At 40.0% G+C, this 20,166-nt stretch overlaps 1 protein-coding gene across 3 annotated transcripts in view; it reads left to right on the plus strand.

The window, feature by feature from the left end:
- The window catches only part of LOC102854333 (chromosome unknown open reading frame, human C2orf43), a 116,220-nt gene extending 96,308 nt beyond the window's left edge, over window positions 1–19,912 (plus strand). For all 3 annotated transcript variants that reach the window (XM_006880641.1, XM_006880643.1, XM_006880642.1), the window contains 2 exons: window positions 7,924–8,006; window positions 19,721–19,912. In XM_006880641.1, the coding sequence (XP_006880703.1) occupies window positions 7,924–8,006; window positions 19,721–19,912 (275 nt within the window). The remainder of the gene's footprint in view (window positions 1–7,923; window positions 8,007–19,720) is intronic.
- The last annotated feature ends 254 nt before the right edge of the window (window positions 19,913–20,166 follow it).

A 20,166-nucleotide genomic window follows, 5' to 3' on the forward strand; every position in this document is an offset into this window, starting at 1 on the left:
CTGCCCTTAAATGACAGCATTTTGAGGGAGATAATGTATTAAGAAGAATCTTAACATACTACCATATGGGCTATCATAAAACATAAATATGGCAAATGCTTGGTAAATAAGAGAGGCAATGATAAATGGGTTTGAATTTTAAAATGAGTTGGAATTTTTCTTTTCCAGACAGAGGAAATAGAAAAAGGCATTCCAGACATCAATATAGGCTGAGGGACTCTTCTGTTAGAGATTTTATGTCATGGGAGAATTACAGTTATGCCATTTAACCTGAGAAATAGATGGCCTATTGCTCTGCCAACTTCAGCCTTAACTATTCCAAAATCTTTCAACCACCCTACTATTCAGAAAAAGTTTATATTAATATTTGAGCATTATGCAGATTTCAGGAAATGATGCTGGCAAATGATATGCAGAATATTAGATTCCTCAATGAGTACCACTGCCATTTACACCTATTTATTAAGTTTCTGTTCCTTCATCTTTTTTTTCATTATTCCTTTTTACTAAACATTTTCTTCTCTGTGGTGTTGGAAACTTTGGATTCTGCTAGGTTTCCAAGAATGCTGTTGACAACCATTGCCAAAAGAAACCTGTTTTCCCCTGGAAATTACACTCATTATTCTGATCTCTGTGTTGTATTGTGAGCATTTTGGGGAAGGATAGCGATAGTATGTTTGAAGCCAGAAATTAACTGTAAAGGAAATGGGTGTTAAACCAAAAGACACTCTCTCTCTCTCTTTCTCTCTCTCTGCTGCCGAGTTGGAACCCATTCCCAGGTGACCCTTCAGTGGGTTTCTAAGGCTGTCATTCACAGCGGAGGGAGAGTCCCCATCTTCTCCCGAGGAGCCCCTGGTACTTTCAGACCATCAGAAAGAAGCAGCCTTTGGTTAGCAGGGTCAATAACAGCACAACATAAATTTCACTGCAGTGCAACTATAGGGGTTTCTTTCTGTACTATATGATGTGTACATTATATATAGTGTGTATATATTACTTTTAGAAAACTGGGCAAATAAAGTAGAGGCAGAATGTAAAACAGTAATCTAGAACTAAAATTCCAGATGGCCCTGAGTGGCAGAGGTAGTTCAGTGCTACTGACCAAAAGATTGGCTGTTCCAGCTGACTCATAGGCCCCTCAGAACAAAGGCCTGGCTCTTTACCTCCAAAAGAGTAACAACTTTGAGATCCCTATAGAGCAGTTCTACGTTGACACATGTGAAGTCAACATGAGTTGGAATTGACTCAGTGGTTACTTGTTAGGTGATTATGAACAGCCCACCTGACCCAACCCTATCCTGTACCATCATCATCTCTGACACACTAGAGCCCATTGCTGAAGTCACCATGTCCGTCCATCTCACTGGGGGCATTCCTCGCCTTCACTGACCTTCCATCTGTCCAAGCCATTGCTATTGGGGAAAGTTTTTGATGCACACAGGGATTTCGTTTTTAGATTATCCCATTCATTGATTTTATCTCCAGGTTGTATATTTCTGGCTATGTTTCCAAGCCTGTTTATGTCATAGGTTAGACCAAAATTTAGTCCCTTTTTTCCTCTTATAATATTTATGGGTTTGGTCTTGACCCATAGGTCTCTGATCCACCTTGAGTTGATTTTTGTGTATTGTGTGAGATGTGACTCCTGTTTCAAGCTTTCTGTAGGCACATGTCCAGTTTTGCCAGAATCATTTGTTGAAGAGGCTGTTACTTCTCCATTTAGTAGATTTTGATTCCTTGTCAAGTACCAATTGACCATAGGCAAATGAGTTCATTTCTAGGTTTGCAATTCTATCCTGTGTATTTATCATTGTACCAGTACCATGCTGTAGTAGTTAAGTTTTGAGATCAGGAAGTGCTATGTCTCCCACTTCATTTTATTCTGGGTCTCTTTTTTTCCTTTCCAAATAAGCCTGCCAGTATCCTTTTCTGTCTCTCTGGAAAATGAGTTTGGTATCTGTATTAGGCTTGCATTGAACTTGTAGATTGCTTTTGGTAAGATTGTCATTTTCACAATGTTGAGTCTTCCTATTCATGAGCAGGGCACATTTTTCCATTTACTTAGGCCTCTTATTGTTTGTTTGTTTATTCTTGTTCTGTTTTGGTTTTTATTTTTTTTTTTAATTTACACCAATTTACCTACAAAATTCACATGTATTTCCCTCATACAGGTTACCCTCCACACCCTTATTGTTTCTTTTTATTTTTTTTTAACTATTGTGGGGGTTCTTTCCCCTTATGGAACGATAGCTGGTCCAACCTTATTGTTTCTTGTAATAGTGTTTTGGAGAAAAAGGTCTTTTGTGTCTCTAGTTAGGTTTATTCTCAACTGTTTGATTTTGTGATTGACTGTTGTATATGGTACTGCTTTCTTAGTTGAAGGCAAAAATATTGAAACTCTGTCTCAGGTATTGTAGGCATATTGTCAGGAGGGGCTCGTCCTTAGAGAGGACATCATGCTTGGAAGGGTCAAAGGTCAGCGCAAGAAAGGATGACTCCGGATGATATGGATTGACTCAGTGACTGTAGCAATGGGGTCAGATGTGTCAGGGACAGTGAGTATCTGGGGAATAGATATTGCAAGGTTCAGAGCCATTGTTTGTAGGATCTCTGTGAGTCGTAGTAACTCAATGGGACATTACAACAACATAACAAAGTGAGGAAAAATAAACTTATATTTTGAGTTTATGTTTAGTAACAAAAAAAACCCTCTATGGTACAGAACAACAAAAGTAAAGGAGCAGGCGTAGAAGAGCAATTCAGCATGTCTTTCATTTCAATATATGTGAACATATGTGTTAACACTCCTTATTTAAAAACAGTGACTTTCAAATTGCATTTTAAAGCCGTTTTATTGAAGGAAGAACACTTAAAACTACAAACTCTTGAGACCAAAGGAGGACAGATATTTGAGGCAGATGCTAATAAAAAAAGAAATGTAAGTATCAGAAATAACACTAGTCAAAATTTAATTTAAGACAAAGGAGATATTCAGCTGTTTGGTTCATATTAATTATATATAACATTGAGAAGAATTCTCATGCAAGAACATTTGTTTTTTTTGCTGTTGTTGTTGTTGTTGTTGTTGTTGTTGTTGTTGTTGTTATGTGCCGTCGAGTCTCCTGCAATCCATAGTGACCCTATGTACAACAGCTCAGAAGCCTACCCTTTCCTGAGCCAATCTCACTGACTCTGACACACCTTCTCCTATAGCCCTAGTTACTGTATCAATCCTTCTCATTTGGGGTCTTCCTCTCTTACACTGTTGCTCCACCCTTTCAAGCATGATGTCCTTCTCTAAGGTTTGGTCCCTCCTGTCCACATGCCCAAAGTATGTGAGATGGAGCTTTATAAACCTAGCCTCCAAGGAGAAACTTGATTTCACCCTCTCTAAGACAACCCTATTTGTTTTCTTGGCAGTCCTTGGTATGTTCTTGACTCTTCTCCAGCACCACAACTCAAAGGCATCAATTCTTCCTCTGACATCCTTAATCATTTTCCAGCTCTTTGATGCATAGCCAATCACTGCAAAGACTGTGGCCTGAATCAGGCACACCTTAGTCTCGAGACTGACATTATTGCTTCTCAGTACTCTGGAAATGTCCCTGACAGCAGATTTACCAGATTTGCCTAATGCTATTTGTCTTTTGATTTCCTAACTGCTGGTGCCAAGAGTGTTTATTGTGTAGCCAAGCAAACTATGTAAAGACATTTGACTATGTGGATCACAGCAATTGTGGTTAACCTTGAGAAGAATAGGAAACACTTGATTGTGCATATGGAATCCTATACTTAGACCAGCAAGTAGTTCTCAAAATAAAGCAAGAAAGCACTACCTGGTTCAGAATCAGGAAGGGAGTGTGTCGGGGATGTGTCCTGTCTCTGTACCTTTTCAATCTATATGCAGAACAGGTCCTTTGGGAAGCTGAGCTTTATGAGGAAGAATGTGACTTGAGGATTGGACGAAGACTCATCAACAACCTACATTTTGCAGATGACACAACCCTGCTTGCTGAAACTGAGGAGGATCTGAAGCGCTTGCTGCAGAAGGTCAAGGACTGTAGTCTTCAATATGGATTGAAGCTTAACAGCAAGAAGACAAAGATTCTCACCACAGGGTCAATTGGCAAAACCATGATGTCTGGAGAAGAGATAGGGGTTGTTAACAGTTACAGCTTACTTGGCCAGACATTTAGTGAAACTTCAGATGAAACCTATACCTAGAAAAGGAAGCAGTTATTAAAACAGAACAAGAGAACAATAATACATGGGTTAAAATGAGGATAATTATGTGTGCATCAGCAGTGATATCCCTAGTGCCACAACCTCATCTAAATTCCACTTGAACATTTGGCAATTTCCTACCTATGTACTGTTGCAGCAGGTTTTGAATGATCTTCAGCAGTATTTTGCTTGCATGTGATATCAATGATATTGTTTAACAGTTTCCACATTCAATAAGATCACCCTTTTTGGGAATAGAAACAAATATAGACCTCTTCCAGACCATTAGTCAGACAGCCGTTCTTCCATATTTCCTGGCATAGACAGGTGTGTGAATCCAAGGCTGCATTTGTTAATTGAAATAAATCGGTTGGTATCCTATCTATTCCTGGGGCCTTATTTTTTGCCAGTGTCTTCAATGCAGTTTCCACTTCCTCTTTCACCAAGTTTATCATTGCTAATGTCAGATGGATCCTGGCTGAAAGTAAGGAATACCAGAAGAATGACTATTTGTGTTTTATTGACTGTGCAAAGGCATTTGACTGTGTGGATCATAACAAGTTGTGGCTGACATTGAGACTTGATTGTGTCAGCAGGAGGCTGTTGTGCAAATGGAGCAGGGGAGCACTGCATGGTTTATAATTAGGAAGGGAGTGTGTCATGAATGTATTCTGTTTCCATACCTGTCCAATCTATATGCTGAGCAAATTATCCGAGAGGCTGCACTCTATGAAGAGGAATGTGGCATCAGTATTGGAGGAAGACACTTGCATTACGCAGATGATACAACCTTGCTTGCTGAAAGAAAGGACTTGAAGCACTTGTGGAAGATCAAGGACTGCAGCCTTCAGTATGGATTGCATCTCAATATCAAGAAAACAAAGATTCTTACCACTGGACCAATAGGGAGTATCATGATGCATAGAGAGGAGATTGTAACTTGTCAATAGCTTCATCTTGCTTGGATCCACAATTAACACCCTTGGTACAAGCAGTCAGGAAATAAGGAGATACATTGCACTGAGAAAATCTGCAGTTAGGGACCTTTCCAAATTTTCGAGGAATAGTGATGTCAGTTTGAGGACTAAGGTGTGTCTGATTCAGGCCATAGTCTTTTCAATTACTAGCTTTGCATCCGAGACCTGGACAATGATAAGGATGACAGAAAAAGAATTGATGCCTTGCAGCTGTGGTGTTGGAGAAGAGCACTGCAAATCCCATGGCCGGCCAAGAGAAAGAGTAGATATGTCTTGGAGCATGTGCTGCCAGAGTGTTCTTTGGAGGCAAGAATGATGAGGATTCGCCTCCCATACTAAGGACATATTGCTAGGAGGTTCTGTTCCTCGGAGAGGAACATGATGTTGGGAAGGGTGGAGGGTCAGCGAAGGAGAGAAAGACCCTCAACCAGGTGGAGTGACAAGGTAGCTGCTGCAATGGGCTCTTGTGTGTCAGGAAGTGTGAGGATGGTGCAGGACAGGACTAGGTTTAGATCTTTTGTTTGTAGGGTCATTGTGAGTTGTACTTGACTCAGTGAGTGACACCTAACAACAACAACATGTATGCATCAAGGTTGTATCTTTTCTCCATTTCTATTTGATCTGTATGCTGAGCAAATAATTAGAGAAGTTAAGTGACTGGGGTGCTGGGGGTAGGTGTGTCGGAGACAGTGAAATTGGCTCAAGACAGAGCAAGGTTCGGAGCTGTTGCACATAGGGTTATTATCAGTCAGAGTCACCTTGACGGCGTATAACAACAACAACACACTCTATAAAGAATATGGCATCTATATTAGAGGAGGACTCATCAACAGCCTACATTATGCAGGTTACAAAACCTTGCTTACGCAAAGTGAATAGGATTTAAAGCACTTATTGAAAATTATCAAAGACTAAAGCCTTCAATATGAATTATGCCTCAGTACCAGGAAAACAAAAATCCTTATAGCTGGACCAATAGACAGCATTATGATAAATGCAGAGATGATTGAAGTTCTCAAAAATTTATTTTATCCATAAAGCAGCAGTCAAGAAATCAAAAGACATGTTGCATTGGGGAATCAACTGTTGAGGACCTCTTGAAAATCCTAAGGATGTCTGTTTAAAGACCAAGGTGTGCCTGACCCAAGCCATCGTATTTTCCATTGATTCATATGCATGTGAAAGTTGGACAGTGAGAAATACTGGAGAAGAATTGATGGTTTTGAATTGTAGTGTTGGAAGGGAGTATTGAATATAGCAGTACTCCTTGGCCTGTCAAAAGAACAAACAAGTCTATCCTGGAGGAAGTCGCATGCTTCTTAGAGCCAAAGCTAGTGAAACTTCATCTCACATACTTTGCACATGTTGTTAGGAAGTGCCAGCCCCTGGAAAAAGACGTCATGCTGGGAAAGGTGGAAGGTCAGTGACAGAGGAATAACCTATATGAAATGTATTAACACAGTGACTGCAACAATGGATTAGAGTGTGGTGGAGTTTTTGAGGATGGTACAGGATAAGGCAAGGTTTCCAATTGTTGTTCATTGGGGTACTTGAGTTAGAGTTGACTCGATGGCACCTAACAATAGTAGAACACTTCCCATTAGAAGAAAGTGATAACAGTGTGTTTTATCTCACCACTCTGGGAGGCAGTTTGGTGTTTCCTCAAATAGCTGAACATAGAAATTCCATATGACCCAGCTATTCCACTGCTTGGAATATACCCTGAGAAAATGAGAACTGAGGCACAAATGGACATTTATACACCAATGTTCATAGCAGCGTTATTCATCATAGCAAGAAGATGAAAACAGCCCACATGTCCAACCACCGTTGAATGGATTGAGAAATTATGGCACATTAACACAATGAAATACTACACAGCATGCTAGAGAAATGCTTTGTAAATTACTACCTAACTTGGGAGGGACTGCAGAGTATTATGCTAAGTGAACTAACTCAGTCCCATGAGGACAAATACTGTGTGAGACCATTATTGTAGAATGAGTATGAGGCTCCAAAGTGAGGAAGGTGGGAGCACAATTTGATGGGTTGACGAAAGGGTGGGTAAAGGAAATGGGAAAGATCCTGTGTGAAAAACAATGTGTACAAACTTTGTAAATAAACCAGATTAGAATAAAAAGTTTCTTTAAATTTTTTCAAAAATAATTTCTGTTATCTCAGACTTTCTTCCTCTTTCCTAGGCACCTGCCATTTTTGAGAATGAAGGTCATGGTTCATGTTACAATCAGTATAATGGGACTAACCTTTAGAGATGCTTTCAACATGCATAGCTGAAATAATTCTTTCAATATTTTCCTTTTTAAAAGCACTGCCAGCATAGCTTCATGTTCGTTACTGTTCATGCATTTTGCCTTGTATACGTGATTTATCTGAAATAGCTTTTGCTTAAATCATTTATAAATGACATACTTATCGAGTAGAGCTGCAGACATATCTCCTATATTTTCTGACATAATGTTGTACTCTTGCTAGACTTTTCCTATTGAGGAAGGCAGATAAAGCTGAGAGGTTTTTCTGGTGTTGACCATTGTTTTCAGGCACTTAGCACGTTGCCTGACCCACATTCCTCTCTTTGCCTCACTGATATCTCATATTAGATATCATTTGCCTAAAGAAATGGAGGAATAGAAATTTATTAAAATTAATTTAGCATTTGTGTTTATATATTCTGTTTGACTCTTTTTTTTTCTTTTTAATGTAGCAAATGCTGCCTACCTTGGGGGCCAAGAAATGATACAAGTGGTGGAGAGAGATAATGAAACCATAAAGAAACATTTATCTAAGGTAATTGCTTTTGTACTGAAGAGGGGATAAGAAAGCAGGGAAATGGGCAGAAATATTTACTGAGAATCAAAGCCTAGAATTGTTAAACTCTGTAAAACCTCAGGGCATTGTAGACTTTAGGTAGAGTGCTACTTCTAGTTTAAATTCATGTAATCCCTAAAAATTGCATAAAGAGTAAAGCCAATTACCGTTATTTTAGTATATGTTACCACTTATTCTTAATGAATTTCTTTTCAGATTTAGTATTACTGTTTTATCAAATGTATTTCAATTTTTCTCCTACCTTATACTAAGAAAATCCATAGTATTTTCAACATAAATGAATGAGTTACATTGAAATGCAAATAAACACTGGAAAAGAACGAATATGACATATGATCAGATAACTAGTGAATCTTTTTTGTTCTCTAACCTGTTAATTGTGAAAATGTCTAACTTTAACATCAAGACTGGTTTTTTTGAATAAGCAGGCAGAAAGGCAAAGATTAAAATATTTATAATTTTTTTAGTTATTGCCACAATAACTAGACTCTTGCACAAACATGTGAAAGCACTAATCCTTGAAACTTTACAAGAGCTATGATTCAGAGGATATCTGAACACACTAGAATTGGGGCCGATTTGCTACTCTTGTGGTATCCTGAAAAGAATAAAGAGATCTGAGCTCATAGGATGATGATTATTGTGGCTAGTCTGACTGGAGATGTTCTCTGCTGGCACAGTCCATAGTGAGTTGCACCACTTACCCAAAGGCTGTGCCTCTCTGGTAGTTCGAATCCACCGACAACTTCAAGGGAAGAGAGACGGGCAGTCTCTTCCCAGGAAAATTGACCGCCTCAGAAACCTGATGGAGCATCACTATCAATAAGAACTGCAGGGAGTTTGAGTGTTTGTAAACATCAAATACACATTGGATTTTGGGGGAAAAAAAAAAGAAATATATATATATAAACCCATCCTCAATTTCATTGCCATCAAAACCAGTTCATAGCTAACCCATGGGTTTTTCAGGAGGCCGGGTGTCTGGCAGCCCCTGGTGAATTCAGACCAGCAGAGAAGTGCCACCTTTGTGTTACCAGTACAGCTCCCTCCACACTAGAGCTCATGGGTTAGGAAAAAGTATAAAATAAGTTGAATACTTTCTATGGATTACATGCTGAAATGATAGTCTATTTAGCTAAGTAAGGGAGTCTCTGTATGGAATTGCTAATGTGATCAGCCGGTAACTAAAAGGCTGGAGGTTATAGTCCACGCAGAGGTGCCTGAGAAGACGGGCATGACGCACAGTTCTACGTGAATCCATACAGGGTCACTGTGAGTTGGAATGGACTTGATGGTTCCTGGTTCTTTTTTAATGTATTTGGAATGTAAATGAAATTAGAAACAAGTTTAGCTATTTCCTTATAGTCTGTCAAAATGTCATTATGAGTAACTTTTAAATCACGTGAGTGGGTCTTATTTTATTTCCTTTGGAAATAGTGCTGTTCTGGAGCTTCACGCTCAGTGTTGAAGTGTGGCGTACGTGAAGTATACCAAAACGATCTCTGCGAGTGGCTGCGAGGCCAGGCAGGTATCAAAGGGATGCAGGCAAAATCCTGGATACCTTGCTGGGTATAGAAGTTCTTCTAAGTTTACATTTACCTACAAAGTTAATGTATACTTCTATAATCCCAAAATAAAATTATCTTAAAAGAGGAAATATATTTTCCAGAATATTGATCCCTAGTAGCTTCACCCATTGAAGATTTTTAAAAATACTCATCAGTCTCTTGTGACTGTTTGTTCATATTTCTAAACAACAGTTGATCAGAGATTGAAATTTTGAAATCAGAAGGAAGATTTTATTAACTGAGTTGAATTCCATGAGGGACCTGTTCTTCATGAAAATACAAGAAAAGCAGTATTTTTATTGTTTAGTTAAATTATAAATAACGCGTCATAAATGCGTTTTAAGTTTGGAAATCTATAACAACACCACAGCTCCCAGTTAATAATAAGACCAGCAGATACTCACTTCCAAAATTCACACTTGCTGAATGACTAGGCCCATGTTGTGTCAAAGCCAGTCTTACCACCTGTAGGAGCCAGCTGCTGTAAAATACTCATCATTTCTGGATTCTGTTTGTATGTTGTGCTCAGAAGGAGGTCAAAAAGAGGTGTTAACTTATTCCAGTCCTCAGTTAAATCCATATGCAAGTGTAATCATTCCCAGATCGGGATCTGTTCGTGGAACTCTGTCAGGGCTGTAAGGTTTACTGTAACTTTTATGGAAGAAATATGAATGTAAAAGAAGTATTAGTATAGGGAATACTTTTGATTCCTTTTTAAATGTACTTGGAAAAAATTTAGGGAAGCAAGGCTTTGTTTACTTTCATGATGCAGACTACCTTGCCAAAATAGATGAGTGCAATTAATTGATTATAGTGGTAAGTTGCAATCCCCAAGGCACATGGTTCGAAACCAGCAGCTGCTTCATGGGAGAAGGATTGGCAGTCTCCTTCCAAGCAATTTACTGCCTCTGAAAACTTGTGGGAGGGTCAGCTATGGGTCGGTTCTGACTCGACAGTACACAACAACCAGCAGAATTTTAGCTTACTACTAGAATATTACAAATCCAGTTCCTAAATAAAGCTAGAGAGACAGGAAATTTATTGCCTCTTTTTCCCCCCTGTAATGAAAAGGAGGAAATGTGCTGTAATTTAATATTGGTATAAGTTGAATCAACATAATATGCCCCAGTCTGCTTGCGAAAATAAGGAAACTTGAAAGGGTGACTAGTCAGCTGTGCCTCCTGCCTTCCAACCCCCTGATAATTACTAGATCTTGAGACTAACTCCACAAGCTAGACATATGCCTATTTTATATATTGGAGTCAAGGATTCTTCACCAGCCCCATAATTGAGCTGTTATCAGGAAGGGTCCAAATCTTTGTTGTGCCAGAGAATTCAGCTCTCAAAAGTGTAAGGGCCTATTCGAGGGCACCAGCTGCTCCACGGGAGAAGAATGGGCAGTCTCCTCCCATGCGATTAACCGCCTCTGAAAACCCGCCGGAGGGTCAGCTATGAGTTGGTTCTGACTCAGTGGTAAACAAAAACAACAAAAAATAAATTCACAGGATTATAAAAGAACCGTAGAGAGATGTGCTGCTAACCCAAGGGTGGTTCAGATCTCTCTGGCAGTTAGAATCCATCAGTGCCTCCATGGCAATTTCCTCCTGTACGATTTACAGCCTTTCAAAAACCCATTATAGAGTCATCTATGAATTTTGTTCTGACTCTACAACAGTGAGGGGTTTGATTTGTTTCTTTGTTGAGTTGGGTTTATTTTTTGGTTGTTTTTTTTTTAATTACGTTGAACTGTCTATCATCCCATTTGCCCATCTTTCTCCTGCAGACACACTGATGGATTTGAACTGTCAGAGAGGCAGTGTGTATTTGCAGTATCAGCTTAACTGACTTCAGACTACTCTGTTAGAGCTCTCGTATCAAAGTAGTTACCAAAATATTTGAAAAACAAATTTATAACATACTAATATATGCATGTTGTTGTTGTTGTTGTTAAGTGCCATTGAGTAGTAGACGACTCATAGCAATCCTATGAACGGAAGTCCTTAACACTTGTGTGACTTTCATCCTTTCTCCAGATTCATAGGGTTTCTGGAGGCAAGCTATTATGAAGTGGATGCCACTCCTGCTTCCAAACATGTTTTAATCGGGCACCTCCAACAAACACTGTCCACCATGGGTAACCATTATAGTGTTTGACACATCAGTGCCACGGTGTTCAGCTTCACAACAACCACAGGTTACCTCTGTATGACAAGCAGACACACCAGGGCTATATACGACCTGGAAGAATGTTTGACCAAAAGCAATTAAAAGCAGGCCTGAGAGCCGCAAATTAGAGTCACCCACCTTTGGCTTGGTAGCATCACTTTCAGTCCACTAGGCCAACTGGTCTCTCTCTATGTTGTTAAGTGTCATTGAGTCGTAGACGACTCGTAGCGACCCTATGAACAAAAGTCCTTGACACTTGCGTGACTTTCATTCTCTCTCCAGGATAGATAACTATAATTAAGTAATTTTAATTACCTACCAGATTACTGTGATTTAGAAATCTATCTCTAGTCATATTGTTGTTAGGTCCCATTAAAATGACTGTGGCTCATAGAGACCCTGTGAACAACGGATCTGAACCTCACCCTGTCCTGTGTCATCCCCACAACCTCTCACATGCTCGAGCCCATTGTCACACTCACCATGTCAGTCCGTCTGTCTGGCTGAGAGTTTCTAAGTTTATTTCTTCGTGTCTGGATTTGGTAATAAATTAGGGAGTGTGATCAAAAAGAAAAGCAGCACCAAGTTGTGGGAGGTGGTGGGAAAAAGAATTCATTTTGGTACTTATATTTGCACTAATACCTATGGAACGTCCATTTTGACCGTGGCTGCAGATAGTTGAATACGTGGATTTGAAGCATTGAAGAGTAATCTGAGGTGGATTTTTATTTGAGAGTCATGAGGATATTTTGAAGACATGAGTATGGATACTGTTAACCTAAGGGAGTATGCAGAATATAGAGAGAGAAGGCATCTAAAGATTGATCCTTGGGGAATATAGCTTAAGGGTTAGGAGGAAGGATGGAATAAACCAAGGGAAGAGAATCAACTGTACATTTTCGCCACCCCAGTCGCAGTCTTCATTTGGGAGCCTCTGGGGTATACTCTGCTTTATGAGGCACCTGGTGTGTGAGGCAAATAGGAGGTCAGCCTTCCCGTGTGCTGTCATTGCACTGAACTATAAGGGGATGTATGTCTCATTCATAGAAGAGTAAATTAGTGTTTGGTTTGTAAACTTGAAGTTTCCATTTTAAACTCACTTAGGAGGGAAATTCTAAACTGCCGTGACCATCTTTGGCCCAGGCTTATGGAAACAGCTGGTGTATGCTACTGCCAGACTGAAGCTGAATGTCACCATCAGTCCACAGGGGTCTGAAATTGTGCCCAAAGAGAACACACGGCACACCTTTCTGTTGGAGGTGGCCATGGGTGGCAGAGGGACTGCCCGGAGGAAGTGCTATCCTATCCCCCACAGACCAGGCTCGGCCTCCAGTGTGGGCTGAGAAAGGAGTGAAGTGTCCTCAAGAACAAGAACCCTCTTCTGTCTCCCATTCTTCTTAGCCTACCTTAAGAGGTGCATTTGTTGCCTTTGGAAACAAACCTTGTATAGTTTTTACAGATTGGAGCATGCAAATCATTCTGACATGCACATGTCCTGCTTGGTGGAGCATAGGAAGTGCTGCCTGGACCCGCTAACCAGGGCAGCCTTCCGCCAAGCTTTAGTCTGAGACTGATTGTGTTAGTTCTGGCTGTTTAAGTTGAAGCCTATTCAGAATGTCATAATCATCCTGGAAATAGGTATGGTTGTTTTTATCTTAATCATTGTGACCTGGAAAGCCTCGTTTGGGACATTAATGCTAACATACCCAGGAGTTGTCTAGCAGGGCATGATGGAATGGAGGTGGTTGCTGTTGGTAGGTGCCATCGAGTTGAGCACAACTAATAGGGCCCTTATGAACAGAAGATCTGAGCCCTGTTCCCTCCTACACCGTCCTCACACCAGAGCCCACTGCAGGAGTGGAGGTAGTGCACTGGAACACAAAAGACACTACAGAGCCACAGACCTAGTTTGGACACTATCACTGACAGAGTTGTGTGACCTTGGCCTCACTCTGCTTCCTTTTTCCGTCAGTAAAATGTCTTAATAATACTATCTATTCACATGCATTTGCTCCAAAAATTGATGCAATAATTGATTTCAACAACTTGTAACAGTGCCGTTATAAAGTTAGCTTTATCTTAGATATGCTTCTCAGTATTTTACAAAGACTATTTGTCTAAGTTTCTCTCTTTACTCACACCCCTTCCTGGATTATTTCGCCCTATAAAATAGACTTTGGTGATATTGAGGTATGTAACTAAGGGATCTTGGAATACTCCACTCTGTGCTAAATTATAGTCAATGATACCCAGAAGTCCCTACGGGAGATGTGACATGGGAAGAGTGATGAAGGAAAACAAAGCTGTACTTAATATGACCAGGATTAAGACACAATACCCCAGTGCAAATAATTCTGATGAGTAGAACTGAGCCATTTCCCTAAATTAGTGAAACAGCCTGTTCCTTCCCACCTGTGAGTGGGCTTCATAGTAGGTAGAGACCGGTTTCAGCAAGGATAAATTAGCCCCCAGAGTCTAAACTCACGTGTCTTCTCAGAGTTATATAGAAGACTGGGCCCACTTCTCATTCCGCCACCAGGAGGGAAAGAGGCAAAGCTGGTCGCTAGATCCCATGAGTGACTTCCCTGTGGGGGTGAGTGGGTTCTGTAAGCTTTAAAGCCTTCAGAAAGGAGAGGTCCCTGTGTCACAGACCTGTTGCTCAGTGCCCGCTGCTCCCTCGGATGCTTGGAGAATGGAAGCAAGGGTCAAAGAGTGGAAATAGTGGACAAGAACTATTACATTTTCACTTCCACCTTCTGCTGTTACGTTTTAGTCTTGAGGATTTTAATTCTTGTTTCCTTAAGAAGGAGAATTAAGCCAGTTAGGAATGAAATGGGAAGAAAAGAAATTAAGAATTAAATTTCCCATTTCCTTAGCAAGTCCTGAAAAAAAAAAAAGTCTTGCTCAGAAAGACTTAAGTAAAATTTTTAAAGTTTTGTGGCTTTTTGTGTTCCCAAGAGGGATTGGATTTTTAAATAACTGAAAGAAGATGCTTCTAGAATAGGTACCCTATAGAGTTGCAAAATATATATTAAGTACCTTTGACTTGGGAGGGAAGAGAGAAATAGAAAGTAATTAGTACAAAATATTTTTATGGAGAGCTCTGGTGACCTAGTGGTAAGGAGTTGCACTGGCAATCCTAACGAATGCAGCTGGGATGGACCAGCTGCTCTGCAGGAGAGAGATGGACAGTCTCCTTCCGTGCAGTTAACTGCCTCTGAAAATCCGCTGGAGGGTCAGCTATGGGCCGGTTCCAACTCACCCCCACAGTACACAATAACAACTGATGGTGCAGTCTGTAGGGAGTTGCACTACTAACTCAAAAATGGTGAATCTCTGGCAGTTCAAAACCCCCAGCAGCTCTGAGGGAGGAAGAAAGATCAGTAATCTTCATCTTTGTTGTTTAAAGCCTCGAAAACTCACCAGAGGGTCAGCTGTGAGTGAGTTCTAACTCAATAGCGATGAGTTTGAGGTAGTTTGATTTCTACTTTACAGATGAGCAGCAAACCAGAGAGAATGTGTCCAAGGTCACAAAGTTAGTGAATCGAAGCACCAAAGTTCCAGTCTAACATGTGGCTCAGGACACAAGCTCTTAAATGTTCTCCCTCTGTACTGAATATTAAGCTTGAGCGGTCTCACAAATTATCTTATTGAAATATAAAGCCTGTATGAGATATTCTATCATTGGAAGTAGGATACCCCCAGAGGTGCCATTTACCACCGCGCTCGGGTCTGCACTGTATCGGGAAACACTGCCCAAAAGCCACCTGGGCAGTGGTCTTTCAATTTGATTAAGTCCTAAAAGGACTTACTACTTAATATTTATACTTAACATGGCCATATAGTGAAATACAGGTTTCTGAGTAGCTTGTAAAATGTGGTTATCCATACGTTAACAAAAGAACAAAATATAGGTACTCCCTAAAAGTAGGGAAAAATTTGGTGCCTACTGACCCACTGCACTACTGACTGCAAAAGTAATTCTAAGATTTTTTGTTTGTGGCTTTTAATGTTTTGAACATTTTACTTTATCCCAAAAAGAACTTTGTTGGTTATTAGTTGGTTAAGTATATAAACATCTGTTTCTAACATTTCTCTCTTCTTGCAGTATATTGTTGTTGTTGTTGTTGTTGTTGTTATGTACTGGCAAGTCAAAACCAACTCAAGTTGACCCTGCAGTGGATTTTCAGAGGCTATAAATTGCATAAGAGGAAATTACCCATCTTCCTCCTGTGGAGCAACTGGTGGATTCGAACTTCCTGCCTTTGAGTTGACAGCTTAACTCCTTACCAGAGCTCCCTGTCCTCTATTTTTAAAAATCAAACAAAAACCTCTCTGCTGTTACTGAGTGAATTCTGACCATACATAGCGTTTTCAAGGCTGTAATAAGCAGACTGCCTCACCTTTTTTTTCTGCAGAGAAGCTTGGAGGTTCCAAGCCAAGCGCTTTGAACCCCGTGTCTGGTTAGTAGCCAAGTACTTAACCACTGCACCACCAGCACTCCTTAATCAGTGCTCATGCACATCAAAGCAAATGCCAAAAAGACATAAACAACAGGAAGAATGTACTGTTTTCCTAAACTTTTGACAGCAAAAGACTAGCTAACAGCCTGAGATTCCTAGTGAAGGAGTGGGGTATTTTCAGAGCAGTTCTCACCTCTTGATATACCACAAAACAAAAATAGAGGCATGCAGAGCCCCAGAATGACGGCATACACTGTGGGAAGGTTGGGTTTATTCCTGTCGTTGATTATTAAACTTAGTTTTCTATCCAGCTTAGGACCTCCTAGGCTTCAGATTTCATGTTTTAATAATATGGTCAGTTCTCTGTTCATTGTAAAAGGTAGTGGTTAAGAATGTTGTCTCTGGATTTATAACCTAGCTTTACAGTTCACTAATTGCTTGAATTGAAGCAAGTTTCTTAATCTCACTAAACCTCAGTTTCCTCTTCTGTAAAGTAAGGATAGAATAACGTTCCTCAGAGGATTGTTGGACGGACTGAATAAGATAATATGTGGGAAGTGCTTAGCACAGAACCTGACACACTGTTCCCAGTTTTCATGGTTCTGTAATATTGCTAGTCACTCACTTTTGCATATCCACTTAATAAAAGTTTACACTCTGCCCACTGTGTTTTGGTGCCTCTCCACATTTGCAGTTCTTTCTTTTTCTTTCCTCTTCACCTGTCCTCCCCCAGCCCCCTAGAACTACATTCACACACCCCATACTTTTTCAGTTTCCTGTTTAGGGTTACAGGTGCAGAGTCCTCTGGTCAGATCTATTGCCTGTGACTTATAATCTGTAGGGAACAGGAAGTACCTCAGGTCTCCGTGTGTGCGTACAGGCATTAGAATGACCACGTGTTTTACTTGTAAGCCAAGATTTTTATAGAGAGCCCTTCAGTGAATATAGCCCAAAAAAAAAACCTTTAAAAGCAGAAAAAGCAAAAACTTGTCCCAATGATCAATTAGGAACTTAACAAAATGGCTGCCTACGCTAAATGATTGCTGATGATGAGGATTAAAGAAACAAAAAGATATTAACAGCCTAGACTCTTCTTGTCAATGCTATTTCAAATATTACAAATGAGTCTGTTGTTAGATGATTGGTGAGTGTTTAAGGTTCTTTGTGCATTCCCATAACTACTTGGAACTGCATCTTAGTTGAATATGACTTGTCTTGATAACCCAAACAGAGTATGTTGTTGTTGTGTACCATCAAGTCAGAACCAACCCGTAGTTGATCCTACAGCAAGTTTTCAGAGGCAATTCATTACATGAAAGGAGATTGCCCAGCCTTCTCCTGCAGAACAGCTGGTGGATTTGAACTAGGGACCTTTGGGATTGCAGCACAGTCTCTTACCCCTAGGCCATCAGAGGTCTGTCATCCATGTTCATTACCTGTTCACAGCTGTTTTAGCCCCTCCACTCCTGAGGAAAGAGACGGCGTTTCCCCATTCTGAGGCTCAGTAAGCTGGACTTCTCATTGGAAAGCTCTGATTCCATGCCAAGTTGGAATTTGCCTCATTGAAAATGGAATGCTAAGTTCTTCATAGAAATATTCTTTGAGATTTCACATAAAAAAACAAAGGCAGGTATGTGCAGTGGTAGTGTACTTACCAAGAGTATATTCAGATAGACCTTTTCTGCCTTGCTTCCTTGTAGTTGACACTATTCAATGACTTTTCACTATAGCTTATACTGGTCTAAGAGATTCTGTCGGCTATTTCACTGGCCATATATCTTCAGACCAGACAAGAGGATGAGACCCCAGAGAATGGGGAAAGGCTGTAGTTTCTTTGATGAGCACAAACCCAAATCTGAATATCTATATTATCTAATCAGCCATTTCTGAGAATGTGCTGAGCAAGCATGCTCCTCCCTGAAAATCACTTAAAAGATTCCTGATGATAAAAGTAGGTAAAGAGAAAACCTAAGATTATTAGCCTTTTTAGTAGCTAGACAGTGCTACAATCCTCTTGACAGCATTTCAAGAAGAAGCAAGACGATTCTATGAGAGAGTCTGGGAGACCTTTTTTTTTTTTTTTTAATATATTTTTTTCCCCCCACCCCTGCCCAGAAAGGCAACTCACTGACTGTGAGGCTGACCATTGGAGATCCACAGAGGATTTTACAGGCCAGGAGTGAAAACCAGAACCCCAGGGTTCTCTTGTCCTTCAGAAACAAACATTCTTCTTTGCTACCACGGCAAAATGATACTTGGTTTTAGAATCTTTAGAGTACCTAGAAGTGGTGGGAAGAAGTAAAACAGTAAAATGTGAAATACACGTTAAGTGATAAATCTTTAAACCACAAATTCTCTGCTGTGTTTTATACTGGAACTTTGGACACATCACATATCTGTAAAATAGTTATGAAAAAATCTATAACTCAAGGTTTAATCATTAAAGGTTTATATTCTATGCAGCAATACATTAGAAGTTACAGTTTTCTCTTTAAAATGTTTCTTAATGAAGCATCTCTTTTATGTTGATTGAATCATAATGTTATTGCAGTGAAGGCCATTATTTTTAAAAGCCAAATCTCTCCTGTTTCATATTCAAATAATAGATTTAGACATTGATACAGTGAAATAATCTAGTAAGCAGAGGCTGTTACACCTAGTTCTCATACCCTCCCAGTCTCTGTCCCCATTGTAACCAGAGCAGTTTTCCTAACATACATACGTGAGCTTGTCACTTCCTTATTTATAATTTCTGGTTAGCTCCTATGAACTGTAGAAAAAGGTCCATGGACTGATCTTTCTGTGCCTCTCCAGTCCTGTCTTTCACCATCCCCTATTCAGCCATTTTTAATTACTTGGAATTCCCCAAGCATGCCATCCTTTTTCATACTTCCTTTTACTTTGCTTAGTTTATTTCTTACAATGTACATCTTCCCCAATGTGAAGACTCAACAGTCTAGGGAATTATTCCTGATTCAGTTTTGCGGCTTCTCCTCAATTGCACCTTCCCCAAGCCTTTGCCCAAGTTTTCTGGAGAACTGGGTTAAGAGGCCATACTTGACAAGACCAAGTGTGCTTTGTAGCATTGGCCTGAAGCCATGAGGCTAAAGGTCAAAAGGCTCGAGGCCTAGTGGAGAAATTGTACCCTGTTTTCAAACTGAATTATAACCTTTTACTTCCCTAATGAGCCCTGTAATTGTGAATATGATTTATGAGTTCTGTGTGAACATTGTAATGGATTAACTGACTCTGACACAGAGCACTGAATGCCCTGAGAGGGATGGTTGGTGTTAGAATTGGTGAACGTACATGCGGGGATCATGGGACCTGACTTCATAAGCATCGGTTTTGTGAATGGGGAGTCTTCCTGTTTGTGGAGTCAGTGGAGGTCAAACTCGGCTGCCCCATACCTCCTACACTATTTTTACAAGAGCCAAAAAATCTTTTCTAATAACTTTTTCCCCCTTTCTTTTAGCTTACATTTTACTATGGTAGTATAGATTCTTGGTGCCCACTACAGTACTATGAAGACATCAAGAGAGATTTTCCAGAAGGAGATATCCGACTCTGTGAAAAAAAGATACCACATGCTTTTATCCTCTCTCATAGCGAGGAAGTGGCTGAAATGACCGCTGCCTGGCTGAAGGATGACCTGTCCAAAATATAAGTGCAAGAGAACGTGGCCAACACAATGGGGATCAGTGGGTTTACTGTACTTGGTAAATATATGTTTAATTTTTCTGTTTGAAATTAAAAAACAATGGAAACGTTTTGGCATGAACAATACTAGTCCCTATGTAGGCCAAAGTAAACACAGTTGATGAATCAATCCATAAGCTGGACAGAACATTTTCTAAGATTCCAGGAATACAACGATCATCTCTAAGCAGGATATCTCATGTTGTCATGAGGTGCCTCATG

Source organism: Elephantulus edwardii, unplaced genomic scaffold (assembly GCF_000299155.1).
Source record: "Elephantulus edwardii isolate Elephantulus edwardi_28Jun2011 unplaced genomic scaffold, EleEdw1.0 scaffold00009, whole genome shotgun sequence".
NCBI classification, from domain to species: Eukaryota; Metazoa; Chordata; class Mammalia; order Macroscelidea; family Macroscelididae; genus Elephantulus; species Elephantulus edwardii.